The sequence below is a fragment of the Chinchilla lanigera genome, unplaced genomic scaffold, assembly GCF_000276665.1.
Source record: "Chinchilla lanigera isolate Chin_1 unplaced genomic scaffold, ChiLan1.0 scaffold00110, whole genome shotgun sequence".
NCBI lineage: Eukaryota > Metazoa > Chordata > Mammalia > Rodentia > Chinchillidae > Chinchilla > Chinchilla lanigera.
Window position 1 is genome coordinate 4,978,856 of NW_004955511.1, and position 21,969 is coordinate 5,000,824.

The 21,969-nt window shown below is 37.8% G+C and overlaps 2 protein-coding genes and 1 pseudogene across 2 annotated transcripts; 2 read left to right on the forward strand and 1 right to left on the reverse strand.

The window, feature by feature from the left end:
* Positions 1 to 3,354: 3,354 nt before the first annotated feature.
* LOC102014386 (olfactory receptor 5D18-like) lies at positions 3,355 to 4,292 on the reverse strand. Its single transcript, XM_013506413.1, is given in 2 exon segments — positions 3,355 to 4,112; positions 4,115 to 4,292. Coding segments are annotated over 2 exon segments (936 nt in total).
* A 7,020-nt stretch (positions 4,293 to 11,312) lies between these two features.
* LOC102014701 (olfactory receptor 5L1-like) lies at positions 11,313 to 12,187 on the forward strand. The gene is given in 2 exon segments (XM_013506414.1): positions 11,313 to 11,550; positions 11,553 to 12,187. Coding segments are annotated over 2 exon segments (873 nt in total).
* A 606-nt stretch (positions 12,188 to 12,793) lies between these two features.
* Positions 12,794 to 19,762, forward strand: LOC102015038 (annotated as a pseudogene).
* Positions 19,763 to 21,969: the final 2,207 nt, after the last annotated feature.

Consider the following 21,969-nt stretch of genomic DNA (forward strand, 5'->3'; position numbering starts at 1 on the left):
ACATGTTAAATTTTTCTTTTTCTCACTGGTTGTTAAGCTTACTTAATTTTTTACCCTTGCGTTCCAGGGCATATGGAGCTGCTGCTGTTCCATTTGGGTTCAGCAATACTAACACCTTTTAGCTTTTCTGCAATTATGATGAAATCCTATCAATTGAGTTTCACTTTACTAGTCTATATTAACATGTTCAACATGGGGTTGTACACTCATGAGTGCCACATCAAGCAACTTCTACCACCTGGCAGGACTGTCCCATGATGCCAGATGTGACAGTCATACATGCACCTCCAAGGGTTCAAGCTGCCCCATGGGCCAGTAATGCAAGTGGTTCAAGCTTTGTGGGAACCTGTTAACATATCAGAATAAAGAAGTTCCCTGAAATTGATGAAAACATTTGGATTTCATTTTGTTAAAAATATAACAACCACAACAGAAAAACCAGGAGGCAAAGATTCAGAAGACAATGACAAAAATCACTATATCATGCTGATTCATAATCCAAAGACGTCTGCCTAGCAAAAGAAAAGCCCAAACATTAGTAGAGTAATGGTGAAACGCTGAGACTAGGTACACACCGAAAAGAGCAAGGCTCTGCACCGCCGGGAGATTCCCAGGTTCATCCACGAAGAGAAACGAGATGTAAAACACAGACGTTCGTCCCCATTTCGCAGAGGGCGACCCTTTTTCTTAGTCCTTCTTGGTCCGGGTCCCGCACTGGGCAGAACGCGGGAAGGACGCCCGACGTCCTGGGCTGGAGCGCTGAGTGAGCACAGCGCCACCCAGAGCCAGGAGCAGGGACTGCAGGAGCCCGGCCCGGGCGGGAGCGTGGCGGGGTGGGCGCGGGAGCCGCGAGGCGCTAGGGAACCCATGCGGAGGCGCGGAGGGACCCAAGGGGCGCAGAGGGACGGGACGAGGGGCTGAGAGACCGGAAAAGGAACATCTGGGCCACCCAGATGGATGGAAGGCGCCGGGAGAAATGGATGGCACTGAGGCTGAAGGAGCCTGGCGGAAATAACCAAGGAGTCACGGAGGGACCCGAGAATAAACAAATAAACCCGAAGCCTGGCGGAAAGGACCGAGGAGGCGCGGAGAGACCCGAGGATAAACGAGCGGACCCGAGGCCTGGCGGAAAGGACCAAGTAGGCACGCAAGGACTGAGCAGGGTGGAGTCGAGGGAAGAGGCTAGCAAGGCCTCTTGGACCACTGGCAGCAGCAGCAGCGGGCCTGCTTTTGTAGACTACATGCCGCATGCAGGCCACAAAGCTCTAGAAAAGTTGAAAACAGCTTGTAACCAGATCTGGAGAATTTACCTGGACCAGTCACGTCGCTCTGAAGAGATGACACACTCAAAGCCCTGCTGTGGCCACGCTGGACGCTGACCAGTGCATGCACAGCTGACGCCTGAGGAAAGCGTTCACAGGATTGCTCCATACCAGTTCCCCTGGATTTTTGTGTCTTTTCAGGCTTTCCCCAGGCCTTGCTTCACACCTCCCCTGTAGCTGTGGTTTGTGCATGACTGTCCCAAAAGAATGACAGTAAATCAAACAGCTGACCAGGATTTGACAAGGATCCACGGCACATTGGACACCCTCCTAGGTCAGATCAACTTCCTCACTGCTTTACCAGAATAATGTTATAGGACAGACAGGCCTGAAGTACATCTCTCCCTAAAAAGCAATTTAGGGAAGAGCTCTGTAATAAGACAATATTGGGGACCTTGGCTAGGACCACTGACAAGCCTAAGGCTGCTGCTTCTAGTTGGCCCTTGTCTCAGAACATCACGTGTAATATGCCCAGCAAGGATTTGCCAGAGAAGCTAAAAGAGGGGGAAAATGTAACAGAAAATCCCGCCCCCCAGCCATATGCTTCAGTTTCTTAGTTTCTCAGGTAACAGTTCCTGTTGCAGTTCTGGTTGTTCCTGGCTCTTGGAAACGGCTGGTCACTGTGATGCATAGGTGGTCACTATGATGCACATTGTATAAACCAATCCCCAACTGACAACACGTAATGCCTCTGTACTTCCTGTCTGCCTATCCCATAAAAGCCCTAGACCTCCAGAGATCAGGGCCTGATATTTTGGGAATGATCCCAGTCAGTGTCCCCCGACATAAATAAATCTGCTTCCAAATTCTTGGTGTTGTTTCGGTGTTTCTGCTGGCCATGGCATCATCTAGACATAATGAGTAGATGGAAAGATAAGTCCATACAAGTTATTTCAGTGGGAGTGAGTAACTTAGGTAAACTCTGGCAGTTTTAATCAGTTATGAAAAATGGGAATTGTTCCCTGCTTTGCATTTTATTTTGAATACTTTTTCATAGGAAATTATTTTTCAACTGATAAAACTGCAGACATTTTCATTTTAAGGTAAATAAGTATATGGAGAAGGATTCGAAGTTCATGTACAAATTTTAAAAATCATAAAATATTGATAATATATCTTCATAGAATAGCAGCATAGAAAGGAGGTAGGCACATAAACCTCATTTTACATGTAACATTTTTAAAGAACCAATCTGTCAACTCTGTGACTTTTGTAATATCTATCGTAGATTATAACATGGCAATTCAGGAAGTAAAATAGAGCTTAATCAAATTTTTATTTATGCTGATTAATTTGAATACATTAAAAACATACAGACACAAGCAGAATCATATGACATGAACACATTAAAAGACTTATGGAGTTATTAACTCAAGAATTACCTTACTACCACCTTTGTTTTATTTGTGGTGAATAAAATTCTTTTCTCACTCAAATATATTTGGAATATCACAGCCCTTTCTCTTTTTCATGGCCAGGTTTCATTAGTGATATTTTTCATAAAAGTGTCCTTCAACAAATCCTATCGTGGCTTTGCAATTCCCCTCCTTTAAATTCCATAGGATATTTATTTTCTACTTTATGCAATGGTTAGGTCCATTTTGTCATTCTGTCAACAATGGATTTTGCATCATGGAAGGCAAGAATTATATCTGATCTATTCTGCTCCTACATTTGTAACAGATAATTCTGTTTTGAAAGCCTCATCAGCTTCAGGTATCTTGTAAATAATAGAAATGGAATTAATATTTATTGAATTATACAGGATGTGCTACATGACATTCATGTTATTTGTTAAACTCACGGTCACAGTGTAAACTTTTATACCAAATCTGTAGATAAAAGATTAAAGATCAGCAGAATTACTGATGTTTTCTGCATGTAAAAGACATAGCCAAGGTTAGCATCTTGAAAGCAAAGTCCTTGTCTGTTCAACTACATAAATTAACTCTTAATTGTAATGGCACCCTTAAGTCAATCTTTATGAAAAAGACATGTACATTGGAGCCAAAAATTAACTGAAATCCCACCCTCAATGAGGAAAGAATTTTAAGCCCATTAATTTATGTACTGTGTCCCTCACATCCTTATTTCTCAGGCTGTAGATCAGGGGGTTCAGCATGGGGATCACCACCGTGTAAAACACAGAGCCCACTCTGGCTGTGTTCCTGGAGCTCGTGGAGTTGGGCACGCAGAAGAGGAACAGTATGGTTCTGTGGAAGATGGCGATGGCCGTCAGGTGGGAGGCGCAGGTGGATAAAGCCTTGCGGCGTCCGCTGGCTGAACGCATCTTGAGGACGGTGACAACAATGAATAAATAAGAGAAGAGAATGACGAGCAGCGTGCCAACTGCATTAAATGTGGCAAAACCGAACAAGAGTAACTGGCTAACATAAGTATCTGAGCAAGAAACAGAGAGCAGTGAGGAGAACTCACAGAAGAAGTGATCGATTGTGTTGAAATCACGAAAAGATAATTGCAAGGCGGAGCACGTCAGTGCCAAGGAACAGGCTACCCCCCATGAGTAGGACCCCGCCACCAGCATGGCGCAGAGCTTCTGGGACATGGCGACTGAGTAGAGAAGGGGGTTACAGATGGCCACAAAGCGGTCATACGCCATCGCTGCTAACAAAAAGGCTTCCGTTACCACAAAGATACAAAAGAAAAAGTACTGCGCTATACATCCCGCAAATGAAATGCTTCTGTCCCTTGCAATTAGGTTCACCAGCATCTTGGGAGCAATGATGGAGGAGTAGCAGAAATCCACGAACGAGAGGTGGCTGAGGAAAAATACATGGGGGTGTGCAGTTTGGGGTTAATTTTAATTATTACAATCATCCCAGTATTCCCTACCACAGTGACGCTGTAGATGGCCATAAACGTCAGGAAGAGAGGTACTTGCAGTTTTGGGTAATCTGAGAAACCCAAGAGGGTGAACACGACTTCACTTTGGTTTCTGTCTGAGAGCATGGTTTGTGTGCTTCAAAATCTGACACTTAGTCCTGAAACTGAAAAGAAGGCACATGAGAACATACAATGCATAGTTTACTTTCCTTATAAAATCTGGAAGATGATGAAAATATCTTTCAGGAACCACCTAGTTACTATAAAGATAAAATACATGGGTAACATTTTAAGCACCAGCAATTTCAAATTTTGATAAGATAATAAAAGTAGTTAAATTTTAAATTCTCAAATGTACTTTTTGGCACTTATATATGTTGACCGTGAGTTTATAATATTTATTTCATTTAAATTTAATTTTTCACATAATACTTTCAGCTATCTTTCTTCAGTGCATTAAGTATACTCCTGAAATGGTTACTGCTATCTCAGTCCAGCAATCAGTGGAACAAACAACTTCTAACAAAGTTTTATATCGTATATTCATTTAGTGGCATTAAGTGCTAACTGCCACTAAAGTATGTGTTTTATCATAATTCTCTATTGTGCTTTAATCAGTGTGCCTGTCAGTATGCTCAGTAAGTCTGATTTTAAAATAAATTTTAGTCTTAGTAAGTTCCTCAACTTGGATATTTAATTATCCATCTTTGCTTAAAGAATAATAAAATAAGAATAAAGATTGTGCAAACTTTACTTCCTTACCCCATAGATTACAAAATAGAAGCTAGAGATACACTGTATTCTCCAATGACATACTAACGCAGAACAATCTGCACATCTATGTCTAGAGCTCTGGTCCTCAGATTCCTAACCATGTATCTGTTTTCCACTGCCAAAATCTGTTCTTTTTTCTAAGTCTAGATATTTACAAATTTCCTTTATTAATGATCACATTTTCAAGTGAGCAAACGAGAGACTTTAAGCCCATGGGAAATAGTCCAATGCCATCATAAACATCTCAAAGATATTCTACAAAGCTGTATAAAGATAAAACAATGGAAAAAGGTACTTAGGAAAATTTTGGTCAGAAATAATTAACTTTATTAAAGTCTGACATAAGAACATTGTTGTATTACTCAGTGACGTTCCAGTTCTAAAGGAATAAATTTCTCTGCTCTAGAGTTGTTCTTCTGATTGAAATTAATGTCAATATTACCTCTGAGTTTTTAAACAAACCTATAGATGGTGAAATTATGATCTTTCTTGGCTGAGAATGAAACCTGCTTTTTTATATCTGTATTTACAGCCTTAGAGACATGAACCCAAGAGACGATCTACTCCTTCATTCTCTTGAGGGCACAAGCTAAATAATTAAGATTAATCGCCATTATCTTATGCAATCTTTAAGAAAATTATATATGCATACACCTTAATTAAAACAGTAATTGCACAATTTTATTGAATGATTTATCTCAGGTATACAAAGTGTAAAGATCAGTTTGTGATAATTGGTTTACATATTTCCTCAGATATTTATCATGTCTTTGTACTGGGAAAATCTGAAGTGCTTTTTAATAGCTGTTAGAAAATTTTCCTTAGTTATTGTCGCACACATGTTCCTCCTAAAGGAGAAATGTCTAGCAAGAGAACATCAGACGTCGTGGTCCCCACCCAGCTGTGCTCATTTATCCCGTCACTGTCCTCCCTCTCCCTCTCACTTGAGCACAGCTTTTCCAAGCTCTGGTAACCACGGTTCTAGTTTTTAGCACCACAAGATCATCATTTTAGTTTCAACACAGAGGTGAAAACCTGAAGTATGATTCTTTCTGTGCCTGGCTAATGTCACTTCGTGTAATGTCCTCCAGCTCAGTCAGTGTTGCCGAAAGTGACAAAATTTTATTCTTTTTATATTTGAATAGCCTTCATCATACATGTGTCCCACATAGTCTTTGTCCATTAATCCCTGAATGGACCTGAAGTTTGATTTCATACTTCTTCTATACTTAAGAAATATTAGTATATATTTGTGATATATTATTTTGTAATATAAGAAATATTATAGTATATATTAGCTTTTTGTGATACATAATAATTACATTCATTTGGGGGAACTGGAACCTACACACATTGCATCCTGATCAACTTCATATTTTGACTACTGTGAACAGTGCTGCAATTAATAAATAGGTGTAGGCGTCTCTCCCACTTATGGATCTCTCTCAGTCACTCTCTCAGTCTCTGTGTGTCTCTCTCCACATTCATATTCATACATCTATCTATCATCTATCTATCTACCTATTTATCTATATATCTACTTATCTGTATATCTGCATCTATGTACATCAGTATATCTATATATCTACACATGTATATATCTATATGTATTCACTAAGGGATGGTAGAAAGATGTCATTAAAAAATATGTATAAGTTGAGTGTGGCCATAGGAAAGAGAATGGGTAGAACTTTACAGATCTCTTTCAGTTCTGAAGGAGTTTTACTCAACAAAAAATAACATAAATAAAGTTGGGTAGTAGTTATGACTGTAATATTGGAAGTTTCAACAAATATTTAATTGAGGCAATGTGATGACACTACGTATATATATATATATATATATATATGTGTGCATGCATATGTGTGCATGTTGTATAGAATATATATATATTACTTTGGCATGAAATTCTATTGAATATGGTTTACATCTTTGATGTGTTTTGTGTTTGTTTGTCTGTTTTGTGGTCCTGGTGATGGAACCTTGGAATTGCTGAGCTGCATTTTCCCCGTTTTAGTTTGAGGCAGAATCTCACTGGATGATCCATCCTGACCTAGACCTCATGACCCTCCCACATCAGTCTTCTAGGCTACTGGCAATACAGGCATGTGTCACCACGTCCAGGTCTCAGTGTGTTTCCAAACCTCTCCAGTGTGGTAGTATGATAGTCTATGACAGAACCCACAAAAAGCTTAAAACTGAGATATGAGACCTAAGAAAATCTTGTATGCAAAACCTGCTGGGTTTGGGTCTTGCTTTGGTCCAATTCCTTTTTATTCCCAATTTCTTCCTTTTGCAGTGGGCGTGTTTACCCTGCACCACTGTATGTTGGGAATGTTTAGCTTTAATTTTTAGCTTTATCTGGTGCTTACAGCTGAGTTTGCCTTCAGTCTCAGAGGAGACTTCATAGCCCAAGCACATAAGCAACAGCAAGACTCTGTCTCAGAGAAAAAATTAATTAACTAAAATTAAAATTAAAAGGACTCTGGATGCAGTGCAGCGTGAAGGCCCTGGGTTCAAACTCTGGCTTTGGACACAAATAAACACACACTTTGAAAAATCACTGCATAGAACCATGATTCACAGAGACACATGCAATCTCAGGGAGTACACTCACATCATGTCCTACACGGTGCCTGCGGGCCCTGGACGTGCATCTTGGAAAGCACTGTTCGTGTACTGGCTCGGAATCTGCTCCTTTCTCCACACTGTCCTGCAGGCAGGAAAAGACATAACGTTGCCTCTTTCTGCAACTTATTTAGACTTTACCCAAATTACAACTGATTTGTGCTTCCATCGTCTCCTTGTGTGACCAGTGTAACAGCAAATGGTCTTCTGACTGACTAGCAGATGAGCAAATACTTACATAAGGTTCAGATAGATTCTAACTTACAATATATGTCCAACAAGTGTGTGCTTTTATTAGAGTTGTCTCACCAGTAGATCCATCATACTTCTGGAGTTTGAAGAAATTCTGATGGCAATTTAGGCAGCTACCCTTCCAGCACTAAAGGATTTTATCATCTTAGAAAGGGAAAGTTCATGAAAAATATTTGGCCTATTTCAAAATGGCACCATGAGATTGGCTCACGTATCTCATACCTCGATGTGGAATTCTATCATGGAATGTAATTGAAGTCTGGAAGGAGATGCGTTTGATTTTAGAAGACTGATCCTCAAATTAGTGTATTTTTCTTTTCTTTAAGTTTTTAAATAATAGTTGCACAGGTACATGAGCACATTGTGATGTTATGCACAATGTGTAGAAACCAAATTGAGTAATTTGTATATCTTCACCTCAAGCACTTATTTTTTTGTGATAAGAACATTGAAACTCTCTCCCCTGGTTATTTAAATACGTATATACAGCATTAGTAACTGTGCTCACCTTACTCTACACTAGACAATCAAATTAGGGTGATTTCAAAACAAATTTTCTGGTAACATACCAAAGGGATTAATTATTTTTGAGTTTTCCATAACATAGATTTCAAATTAAAGTTTTGTGGGGGGTATGCTATCAAGAGTAGTATTTATTTCCTATTTCCCAGGAGTTTGATTTACAGTATAAAGTCTCTACTGTATGTAGTTAACATCTTAGGTTTCCTGAAGGAAATATATGCTTTTTGAGTCTGTTCAACAGAATTAGAGTCTGGTTGCTTGGAAATAAACACATCTACTTTTGTTAAAACAAAATTATATCACAGGTGTGTCTAACTCATTTGTTCTTTAATTAAAGAACCTTAATAGGAATCCTTATCCTGTGCACTTACTCTCAAAAATGTTTTGTCTTTTATTTGGGAGATAGTTGGTGAGAAATTAGAACTATTTTCCCTGTAGTATCAAAGATTATATAAATACATATGTATGAAAATAGGCAAAACAAAATGATATTGAATCTCTCTATCCTTCTCTCTCCCTCTCTCTCTCTCTGTCATCTGTCTCCATCTCTGTCTGTCTCTCTGTCTCTGTCTTTGTCTGTATCTGTCATCTCTGTCTCACTTTTTCTCTCTTTCTCTCTCTCTCTCTCTCTCTCTCTCTCTCTGTCTCTCTCTGTCTCTCTCTCTCTGTCTTTCTCTCCTCTCTCCTCTCCTCTCCTCTCCTCTCCTTTTGCTACAACTTTGTACATGAATTCTCTAACTTACTGTAAAAGTTGAGCTGCCAGTTGCCATTGCCTTCCTGGTCCTGACAGTTGAATTACAAACCTTTAAACTGTTCAGGGCATGTGACTTCCTTTGCTCAGCAAAGGAGAAGAATACACTCGTATATGTTTTGGAATTCCTGAAGACAAATTTCCTGTGTTTTAAAAAAGGATTATTTTCTTTCATCCAGACAAACATCTTATTTTGTTTTTGTTGCTGTTATTGTTGGGTTTTAGTCTTGTGATGAAACAACCATGATTTCAGCAGAAAAATTTATTTCATTTCTTTAAAACTTGTTCCAGATATGGAGAAAACACCAGGCTGAATTTCTTGTCCAGACTATAGTCACTCAATCCTTACTGTAGAGTGTTAGTGAAGTCATGTGTCTTCTTATGCTACAGAGGAAGAGCACAAGAATTAAAGTAGTGAATTTTTGTTTAGTTTAGCTTTTAGACAGGGTCCTATATATTAAAACATATGCATATATATTAAAACATCACAGTATTCACAATACAATTATTATTTAGTAGTTTTTAAAAAAGAAAATATCCCTAATTTGGAAATCAACCTTATAAGACCAAGTACAGGCCACTTTTAAACTCACTCTATAGTCCTGGCGAACCTCAACCTGACAATGCTCCTGCTGCAGCCTCCCAAGTGCTGGGATTAGGGGTGCGTATACTGGTGCCTGACAGATTATTAAATTTCTTTTAGATCTGTTGTTTAAAGAAAAATTCCAGATAGTACTTTCCATTTATATGCAATACAGAATTTAGCTACTTTCCCTAACCAATTTTTGAGAGATGTTAGAAAGTTATGACGCATCCCTTTGTGAAAAATGTGAAAATTTATGTACTGGGGTTGTAGCCAAATTTAAATTGATGATATTTAATATCAACATGCATTCACATGCCTACATACGCATTCTCATATATAGCTACATGCCTGCATCCTGCATCTTACCAGTATGTGCTTTTGAGATTAATCATTTTCAAAACATAATTTGAAGGTACATGATAATTTCCTACCCTAAGTAGGATAAGTCATGGGTTAGCAGTTTATTCACTTTTAGCTGTAATTTTTTATTGTTATATCACAAACTATACTATATCTCTAAACTATACTATATCACAAACTATACTTTATCTCTAAACACAGGCATTCATATTTGTACAATATGGTCAAATTCATTATACTATATTACTAATAACAAAATATCAAAATAAAAATATTTGTATTGTTGTGATACTAAAACATTGAATACCTGTGGCAGAATTTTTTTTACAAACTGTATTCAAATGTTCCATATTTCTGAGTCAATATAGGCCAGTGATGCCTAGCCAAGTGCCCAAACTGCAACCCAAAACTTATTTATTTATCACAAAATGCCAGCGTTGCAATTGGACTGGGACACTGTGGTTTTAGTTTAGAAAACGCAGCTCATACAACTTGTGATGTCATCGCAGAGAGGGCTGTGTGTGCTCACTGTGATACACGTGCCATAGGTTCGCCACCACTATAGGCCTTTGTAATTATCATTAGTGAATTAAATAAATTTGTTAAATTGCTAAGTGAAAATGATTGTGGATGTCAGTGTATATTTCAAATCTACATTTCTATGCTGAACAATTCTAAATATAGACAGTCTTCAGAAACCACTGAATTTGAAGGAATTATTTTATAGTCCCCAATGATGGAATTGATAAGAACATGTCTGCTACAAATTAGGTTACTGACAAATTGAACAACAGAAGCAGCAGCAAAATATTTTGTATTATACAGAATCACAGCAGCTGCTGCACTCCTTGCATATAAGAAGGTCACATTTTTATTAAACAGGAGTGAAGTTGTATGTACCATTAGCAAGTCATTTTCTCAATGTCACAGTCCGTCATGGCATCTGAGTCCACAGACAACTCAATCGTACTGGAACAGTGAGTGAGTGGGAATTGTTTGAGGTTATTACTGATGCTGAAATTAATTTTCACCACTGGGATTCATTCTCATGTACATTTTGAGTTATTCTGACCATTGCTTAATAATTTGAAACTTGTGTTTCTGTTACACTCCATGCACATATATGTTTGACATCAGCTTTTATATCCTCCTGAAGTTAAAATAAGCCTTTTTCCCTCTCATTTCTTTCCAGAAGTAACACAAAGTTTCTCAATTGTATTTGCTGCAGCACCTGACTGCTGTTGGAATTGGGGAGGAAAACTGCAGCACGGTGATGGAGTTCATTCTCCTCGGGCTGTCAGACGTCCCTGAGCTGAGACTCGTCCTCTTCCTCCTGTTCCTTCTCAGCTATGGTGTCACGGTCTTGGCCAACCTGGGCATGGCGGCACTGATTCAGGTCAGCTCCCAACTTCACACCCCCATGCACTTCTTCCGCAGCCACTTGGCCTTTGTGGATTTCTGCTACTCCTCTGTCATCGCGCCAAAGATGCTGGCTAATATCATAAACAATGACAAACCATTTCTTTCCTGGGATGCACTGTGCAATTTTATTTATTCTGTACATATGTAATCACTGAGGTCTTCTTCCTGGACGTGATGGCCTATGACTGCTTCGCAGCCATCAGTAACCCACTGCTGTACACGGTCATCATGTCCCAGAAGCCCTGTGTGATGCTAGTTGCTTGCTGTTACCTCTGTGCATCTGTGTGTTCTCTGATTCACCTGTGCTCAGCCCTTGAGATCCCCGCCTACAAGTCCAATGTGATCGATCACTTCTTTTGCGACCTGCCCCCTCTCTTAAGTCGTGCTTGCTCTGATGTCACCATGAACGAGGTGCTGCTGCTCATCGTGGTAAATTTCAATGAGATCTTCACCATTGCGATCATCCTCACCTCCTACGTGCTCATTCTCATCACCATCTTGAGGATGCGCTCCGCCGAGGGAAGACGCGAAGCATTTTCCACCTGCGCCTCCCACCTCGCAGCCATCGCTGTCTTCCACGGAACAATCCTTTTTATCTATTGTCAGCCCACTTCTGGCGATAATCTGGATGTTGACAAGGTAACCACAATGTCCTACACTGCCGTGATTCCCATGCTGAACCCTCTGATCTACAGCCTGAGAAACAAGTTCAAAGTAGACAAATAAATCAGAATACATATTATATTTATTAAATTCATTCATAACTGGTTTTTCTTCACCAGCTTGACTTCTGAGGTCTTCCAAGTGTAACTTGCTAAATAGACATCTTTTTGCCTATTTCAAGTCTATCCCTCCATCTCTTTGCATAGAATATTCTAATAGTTGTTTAATAAATTTATTTTAGTTGGTTAAATCAAGTGAAATCACAAATATCAGGACCTAGTGTTTTCTATAATCTACCATGTGGGAAGTCAAAACATGTTTTTGAGACAATCTCATGATATAGGCAAACATATTACATCATTTCATTTTATGTTTAATGAATCCCTTAGTGGAATTGTTTAATTGCTCACAGATTTTTCCATTGGGAGATTTAGATATCACAGTTTGGGTCCCTGTGATCTTATGTGAGATCAAACAAAAGCTGACTCAAAATCCTCAAATTAAATCATACTAGGTCTTGCTTATCCAAAGAAAACAGAGCCTTCTTAAATGAGGCGCAAATTCCTTCTGTGAACACAGAAGGCCTGGCCTGCATGCAGTATAATAAATGTTGAAATGGATTGTTTTGAATTGTTCCTTACACATCAAAATGTTTTTTGAAGGAAGAAAATGAACTGGGGTAGCAACGGTACAATTAAAAGGTAAGTGAAAGCTAGTGACCTAGTAAATACTCCTATAACCTTGGGATGTAGGGCTGGGTGGGATTTTACTCGGTCATGTTCTTTATAGGTGCTTATGGTACATGTAGCTGGCTGATATCTTGATAGTAAATGTGCCCAGTGTCCTGCAGATTTGAAATCTTCTAGATGTTTCCAATAAAAGCAACAGCAGCAAGCTAGTGTTTTGAGTGCTGCTATTCTATTTTTACTAGTTACATGTGCACAGCATATAATGACCACGTTCCGCACGTTGAGTTGGTACATGTACAAAGCACATCTTTTTTATTTTAAAGATAAAAGAATGAAGACATATTAACAGATACACATACATTTACAAAATAACAGAAAAACAATGCAAACAATACAGAATTTCAGACAAGGTGGTAGGAAATTAGCAATGGTTGTTGTATTACATATTGATATCTTCAAATTAGTTACTCAGATAAACAAATATAGGGATGTAAGATTGATCAAACAATTAAACATTAACTGTTCCTTTCAATAAAGCAATAGAAATCAGTAGTACAACTATCTTAGCTATCCTGTGTATACATATATACATATTTTTCCCTTCTTTCTTTCTTTTCTCTTTCTTTCATCCCAGCTGTTCTTTCCTTTAAGCAGTTTCCTTCCCTTTCACAATACCTATTGTACCTCCTAGATTTTATTCACTCTTTCAGGTTCTTACACTAGTGAGACAATATGGTGTTTACTCATGTGGTTCCAATTTATTTCACTTATGAGTATGGTCTCTAGGTGTGTCCACTTACCCATAAAATCCCCAAGTTCATCTTTCTTTACAGCTGAATAAATATTCCATCATATAAAAGTACCACAACTTTTTCATCCATTCCCCAGTGGATGGGCATTTGGGTTGCTTCTATGATTTAACTATTACAAATTGTGCTGCTATAAATATGGGTGAACATATATTGCTGTGATATGATGTTTTCAGTTCTTCTGGAAAAATACTCAAAAAGAAAATAGCTGGATTGAATGGGACCTCTAGTCCTAGTTTACCGAGGAACCTCCAGACTGATTTCCACAGTGGTTTCACCAGTCTATACTCCCACCAGCAGTGGAGAAGGGTTTCTTTTTCTCCACAGCCCCACCAGAATTTGTTATGGGTTGATTTCTTGATGATAGCCATTCTATCTGGAGTGAGATGGAATTACAGCATTGTTTTAATTTGCATCTAAGGAATGACCAGCAATGTTGAATATTTTTTCAAATATTTATTTGCTGGTTGTTTTTCTTCATCTGAGAAGTGTGCATTCACTTCAGATGCCCATTTTGGATTGGGTCTTTAAATTTGGGAGTTATGATTTTTAAAATTCTTTATATGTTCTAGGTATTAGTCCTTTGTCTGAGGAATAGCTGACAAAAACTTTTCCCCACACTGTGGTTGCCTCTTCACTCTGTTGACAATTTCTTTTGCTCTGCAAAAGCTTTTTAATGAGCTCCCTCTTGTTGATTCTTTGTAGTATTTCCTGTGCAATCAGCCTTTTGTTCATAAAGTCTTTGCCTACACCATTGTCTTCAAGAGTTCTACCTATTTCTCCTCTCAGCAGATTTAGTGTTTCTGTTTTAATACTCAACCAATAACAAATGCTGGAGAGGCTGTAGGGAAAAAGGAACCCTTCTCCACTGTTGGTGGGAGTGTAGACTGGTGCAACCACTGTGGAAATCAAAGTGGAGATTCCTCAAAAAAACAAAATTAGAGTTTCCATTTGACCCAGCTCTTCCCCTTCTTGATATCTCCCAAATGAATTAAAAACATCATAGTACAGTGATATATGTACACTCCTCATGATGTAGCACAGTTTGTTATAGCTAAGTCTTGGAAATAGCCCAAATGTCCATCAACCGATCAATTGATAAAGAAGATACAGGGGCTGGGGATTTAGCTCAGGGGCTGGGGATTTAGCTCAGCGGCAAAGCGCCTGCCTGGCAAGCACAAGGTCGTGAGTTCGGTTCCCGTTACCGGAGAAAAACCAAAAAAAAAAAAAAGAAGATACAGATTTCTCTTAATACAGTGGAATACTAATTGGCCATAAAGGAGGAAAAAGCATTTCCAAATGAATGGATGGACCTTGAGACCACACTCAAATGACATAAATTGGACAAGCATATGTAAACACCACATTGTTTCTCTGCTGTGAGGAACCAAAAGTGTAAATAAGGTCCAAAATGTATAATAGATATTGTGAAATGGGAAGAAAATGATCAAATGGCAAAGGACACTAGGAAGGGGGTGAGCAAAAGGAAGGAAGGGAAAAGAAAAAAGAGAAAAGAAGAAAAAATGGAAACAAAGCTTTTGTAAATAAGGAGGGAAAGAAGGGTTGAGGGAGGGGAAGGGAATGGGACAAAAAAAGGAAGTAAGATATATCATGTACAAGTACAAGTTCCCTACCATGAATGTGATCATTACGTACACCCAAAATGTAATTTTTAATTAATTTTTGAAAAGAAGACAAGTGATATATTCCTGATTTAATTGTACAAATTAAAAAGTATGCTTTAAACTACACTAACTATAGACACACCTCATTGCTGTGAGAATGCTCGAGTGGATTTAGAGTCACTGTTTGATGACTTTGACCTTTGATTCTCTTCTCTTTGGTTAGCGTCCAGCTCTTGCTACCCGTTCTATCCTTCCTCTATGCCCTCTCCGGGCACCGAGAAGCGCTGCGGATGACGCGTCCGGAGAACAGCACTGTGACCGCGGAGTTCCTCGTGGTGTTCAGCGACCACCCAGAACTTCGGCAGCTGCTTTTCGCTGCGTTCTTTTCCATTTACTCTGTCACCTTGGTGGGGAACCTTGGCATGGTTCTGTTAATCTCAGTCAGCTCCCACTTGCACACCCCCATGTACTTCTTCCTCCGCGTGCTCTCCTTCGTGGACGTGAGCTACTCTTCTGTCATTGCCCCCAGGTTACTCGTGAACTTGATTTCTGATGAGAAGACCATTTCTTACAACGGCTGTGCTGTGAAGTTATATTTTTTCTGCTCTTTGGTTGACACAGAATCTTTCCTCCTGGCTGCAGTGGCTTAGGACAGGTATATGGCAATCTGCAACCTGTGATAATTACAGTGTAAATTATGTCTGAATTACACTGTGATTATGTCTAAGAGAGTTTGTGGCCAGCTCGCACTTGGAGCATTTCTCGGGGCACTGTAAGCTCAATTATTCACACCACTAACACTTTCCTTCTTGAGTTCTGCTCCCAGGAAATAACCCACTTCTTTTGTGATACCTCTCCACTCTTATCTCTGTCCTGCACTGACACGTACATGCATGACATCATTCTGGTGGTGTTTGCTAGTTTGGAGGAAGCTGTTTGTCTTCTAACAGTTCTCCTCTCATGTGTGTGTTACAGCAGCCATCCTTAAAACAGGCTCAGCAGGAGGAAGAAGGAAAGGATTCTCCACCTGTGCTTCACACCTGATGGTGGTCACCATATATCACGGCACTCTGATCGTCATTTACTTGCGCCCAAGAGCAGGACATTCAATGGACACTGGCAAAGTGACTTCTGTGTTCTATACATTGATTATACCCATGCTGAACCCCCTCATTTACAGCTTAAGAAACAAGGATGTCAAAAATGCCTTTAGAAAAATAATTAACAAAAAAGGCCGTCTTAATATAAGAAATGGGCCAAGCAATTTGAACAATGTTCAATTTCTGTTTCTGTTCGACAGTTAATTTAACATGGATAACCTCCAAATCAGTGGATAGAGAACTCCCAAATAGAGAAGACTGTGAGTGCCTCTTACTATACTGGGGCTCTCTCACATTTCTTGTGTGACGCACATTTGCTTGCTCTTTTAGAGTTGAAAGTTTTAATATCTGTTTCAGAGGAAGATTCATCCTTCACTTCACCTTCCACTTCTCACATCCTTTCATTTTTTCATTCCCTTTTTCAAACATTTTCATAGGTACTCTCAGTAATGGACAAATCACAGACGTGATAAGAATCCTCTTTTGGTCAAAGAAAATAAATATAGTTCACAAAGATTCATCATCACTTGATTTTAATTCTCACGCATATAGGTGCACATTGTGACCTCTCCAAACCTACTCACTCTAAAATTCTTTCCTGAGGTATTAAGCCTTTCATACTTTTCTTGAATTTCCTTTCCATTTCAAATGATAATTTGAAAATAAAAAAAATAAAAAAATAAAAATAAAAACAAATGATAATTTGTACTCCAAGTCTCTCTGAAATCTTAGTTATACTCTGAAGATGACATATTCTCTCTTACCTTGTCATAGTTTGTATGTGTGTTCCACCCTTCTCCAAGGGTTATTCATTAAGTCTCATTTAACAATCTCTTGCTTCTTTATCATGATATCTACCTCAGTCTACATTCTGGGCAAAGCAATTATAAATTTACGATAGACTGTTTTTCATTAAGATTATATGCAGAGGAAAAGTATTGTAGAGAAAGTAATCATTCCTCCTGAGTTACTTTTGTTTCATTCTCCAGGGTGGAACTCTGTGTGCAGTTAACTATTATAAGATGTTCACAAGTGCAATGACTTTTTCAAAAACAATTTGCAAATATTGACTAAATTAAATTCTGGGTCATAAAAGTGTTCTCAAGAGTATATAGAGCCTGAAACATCATGATCTGCAAGCACACAGCTAAATTCTGGCGGAGGCTGCTGCAAAAACCCTGGACAGGAACTGCAGCTTCCAGGGCTGGGATGGCGGCTTTGATGGCTGGTGCATCTGACACCTAGGAAAGTGTGCCTGGAAAGTTAAATGAATGTTCACATGAGGTAACCTAATGCTAGAGAGAATGAGCTAAAAAGGAAAGTCGTATGAGACTGAAAAATAAATGCTGGATTGTAAGGCTAAGCCACAGTGCTACTTCATGTAGAGGGATGTGTTTCTATAAAAAAGAATTTATCCATAAAGATGAGTCATGTAATAGAGCAAACAAAAGCTGGGAGAATATAACTCCCCGACCTATCCTACAGAAAATTATAGAGAAAGTTCTACAAACTGGGAGAAAGAGACATAAATGAGCAGAACAACATTTGGGAAAGTACTGGAGTCATTGTCAAATGTAATTATGCAAACAAATCAAAATTCTTCAATACTGTAAGCATGGTAAAACTATATACATATACATATAATTAAAAGAGCAGTAATTACATTGATATATTAAAGGACAGGAAATATATAAAGGTATAAAAAGAATATCAAAACTGCAAAATATGAGAAGAAAGAGAATTTTCTTATTATTAAACCTATTTTAATTTTTGTTTGTCTTTTCTTTATGCTCACAGCTATAAGTTGCAGTCACTTCAAAAAGGGTTATGATGTACAGATGTTTCTCTCTAAGCCTCATGCTAATCTGTATCTCTCTAATACTTCTCTCTAATAATTAAGACTCATTCATCTTTAATAATTAATCTCTAATAATTAATCTCTAATAATCTCTAATCTTTTAATCTCTAATAATTAAGTCTCAGTCATCTATGTCATCTTCAGAGTATATCTAAGATTTCAGAGAGACTTGGAATACAAATTATCATTTGAAATGGAAAGGAAATTCAAGAAAAATATGAAAGGCTTAATATCTCAGGAAAGAATTTTAGAGTGAGTAGGTTTGGATAGGTCACAATATCTCTCTAATATTTCTGTCTAAATCTCGTGCAAGACTCTGTAATGGACAAACAGGAAATAAGCAAGTTATCAAACCATACTGCTAGAGAACATCACAAATATTGAACAAATGGGAAAAATAAAGAAAGCAACTAGAAAAATTTTTTTAAAATCTGTAAAACCAGTGATAAAATAGGTGTGGTAAGACATTATCTACTAATAACTATCTTAAATGTAAATAAAGTTCTCTGAATAAAACAGAGCAACTAAATGTATTTGAAACTCAAGGAATATGTTATTCATTATAATTTATTTGGAAGCTTTGGTCCTGGTACTCCAGGAGTAGGCTAGAATTTGCTCTTGTCAATTGCTGTGTGACTAGCTACCTGGTACCCGGAATAGTTTGTTTGTTACTTGTCATTACTGGCACTCACAATGCTTCCAAGAACCACTGAAAACCAAATGGAGGCACGCTCTATATTTTGTCTGCAAAAAATTCACTGAATATTTTACAGATGGAAAGGAAATGAATGAAATAAGATATTCTGCAAAACTTGAAGAAAAGAAAGGAGTAACATGCTTCTTCCAGAATGGACTTCAAGTAGAAAAAAAGTAAAAAGGAGAGAGGAAGGTGACTCTGTAATGACAAAGGGGTCAATTCAGCAAAAAGAAAGCAGAAACTCACAAGCTGAGTTAGCTCTAGGATCTTTTGACACAGCCCAGACAGCAGATACCACAGTGGTAGGCAATGATCAAAAGAAAGTTGAGAATTTCACTATTTGTTGTGGATATAGAACTCAATCTTCCTATAATTCTCAGTTTTACAAAGAATTCCCATGGAAAATAGAAAATGAAGTTATTTTTATAAAAATTGTGAAAGTTTGGGGGAGATTCTTTTTTTTTTGGTACTGAAAATTGAACTCGTGACCTCATGCTTGCCAGGTAGGTGCTGTGCCATTGAGCTAAGTACCCGGCCCTATGAAACTTTTTGAGAAAGATAGTTATTTGTGTACAAGTCCTAAGTGAGTCATCCTTGCATATTTGAAATATTTTAGTGGGGAAAAGTCCTCGATACCCGTGTGACTCTAGACTTGCCTCACTATTCTCTGTTATACAGAGCCTCAATATTTAGCAACAACATGTAGTCAGCAATGACCTTGTAAGTTGTCTTACTAGAGACTGTAGGGAGTAATAAAAAAATAGAACACGTTGGTCTCATTTCTAAAGACCTAAATGTGATAGAAAAACTCTTCTATGAATATGCTTAACACAATTCAGAAATTGAAGTACCAAGTGTGAACTATAGGGTACAGTGAAATCAGCGCACCATGGGTGAACCGAGCAGTGGGAGAGCAGGGCATGAGAATGCCGGCTGAAAAAACTGGCCTGTAAGCTTCCATGAGTTGTGATGTTCAGAGATTCATGAAAGTAAAAAAGAAAAAACTAGACAAACAGCAAATTACAAATGGATTATTAAAGTGTGTTATATTCTTGAAAATTGAATATTATCTAGCCACGAGTTGGAATGAAATTCTGCAAAGGGTCCCCAAAGGCAGAAATTTTGAACATATTATGCCAGGAGAAGAGCAGTATAAAATGGCATGTGGGATATTCCTGTTTATACCTGATGATTGGCCTACGTACACCATCAAAGTCAGAAAGGAGAATAAGGTTTGCCAGGACCTGAGAGAGGATTCAGAGGACTGGACACTGCTAGGTGTGTTTTCTGGTTTTTGGTTTTTGTTTTGTACTGAGGTGCTGAAAGATGTTCTGGAAATGGACAGTCCTGGTGGTTTCTCAAGCTTGTGATTATACTAAAACCAAAATTTATTTACTTTAATAGTGTAATATTTAAAGTTCCTAAGCCATATCTCAAAAATATCATTAAAATGTAGTATTACTCCGCTCAAATGGTGGAAGAGTTTTAAACGTGGAAAAATTTGAAAAATTAAATGGACTTGCAGATGATTAGGGACCTATATGATTTCATGAAATTCTGCTTTAACTGGATAAGGATGATACAGGTTATATCCTGAAGAAAACTAACGTATATTGTCATTTTTGACTAGAATTTAAATTTGCAGTTTTCATCATGACATAGATAATGTCAGTGACAATAGCAAAGAATTAAAGCTCAACTTCTGTTTAAGAAAATTCATGTATACACCAGAGAAATATAGAAACATAAATGTAATTAATCACATGTTTACATATCACCAAAGCCTGTGGGAAGGTGCTTCAGAGAGTTTAATTCCCAAATTCTATCTTACATAATAATATGCTGTCGACGTGGTGCTCAGCTACCAAAGATCTATTCACCACAGGTAAGTGCCTCAGTTGCCAGGGTTAAAAATGTGAGGTTGAAAACTACCTTTAAAAAAAGATTATAAATGAGTTATTTTATGCCAATTTAGTAAAGTAAATTTTAAATACAATGTTTCAAAACAGCATTTCCTACTCAGAACTAGAAAACTCTGATTGAACTTATTATCCACAAAGCAACCTTTTAGTTGTATTTTAATCAATATTCACAGGCAAGCCTCTACTCATCTTATCATTGTGCAGGTACCTACATCAGTTCACTGGTTTTATTATTTCTATGGGTTAATAAGTTATAAAACAATTGCATCACATTATAGATAACAATATATGCATTTCAATTCCATGTGAATCACATGCCATAGTTATCTAAACCAAAACAACAGGAAATAATTAAGAAATAAAAAATAGATACTCAAGTATACATCTCCTGCATGCTAATTTTCTGATAGCCTTCAAATTCAGGCAAACATGCACATATACATGATGAAGTTAAGCTTTTATATCCCAGTACTATCTATTGTTCCTTATATTGTAATCATCTTTAAAATAAAAAAATCATCTAAAATCTACTAAATTAGGAGTGCTATATCATGTGCTACATTATGGTGCATACACTTCCATTTTAAAATTTCTCTAAAATGTCAAGATTTGGCTCAGATTATCCTTGAGAATAAGCAAAACGTTGGCATAAATGACAAACCACTTTCAGAAAAGAGTTAAGTTATACTTGTTTCATATGCTGGGTTATCAAACACTAAAGATCACACTGACCATGAGACAGTAGAATATAATTTGCTTTTTATTAATCAGTGATATATTCATTGTTTCTACAGTCAACACACTGTTTCTTAAAACCAATCAGAACTTTTGAGGACCATCACAATTGGAATTATTTTGTGTCTGTTCTGATGTGTCTAAGAACTCTCCATGCCTTGCACCTGAGTCTCCCAAGACCGATGTTTATTTCATATTATTTTGAAAATGTACAGAAATTTCAATACACTGGAAAATATACTTCCTGAAATAAAGGAAAATATAGACCAGAGAAATTAAAGATTGTACACAGAAAAACATCCCACATCAATGGTATGTAGATTTCAATCAGATTTTCTCATCTGCTTTCTCAGATTTTTTTGTTATTTTCAAAGATGCAAGGGGCTGGGGATTTAGCTCAGCGGCAAAAG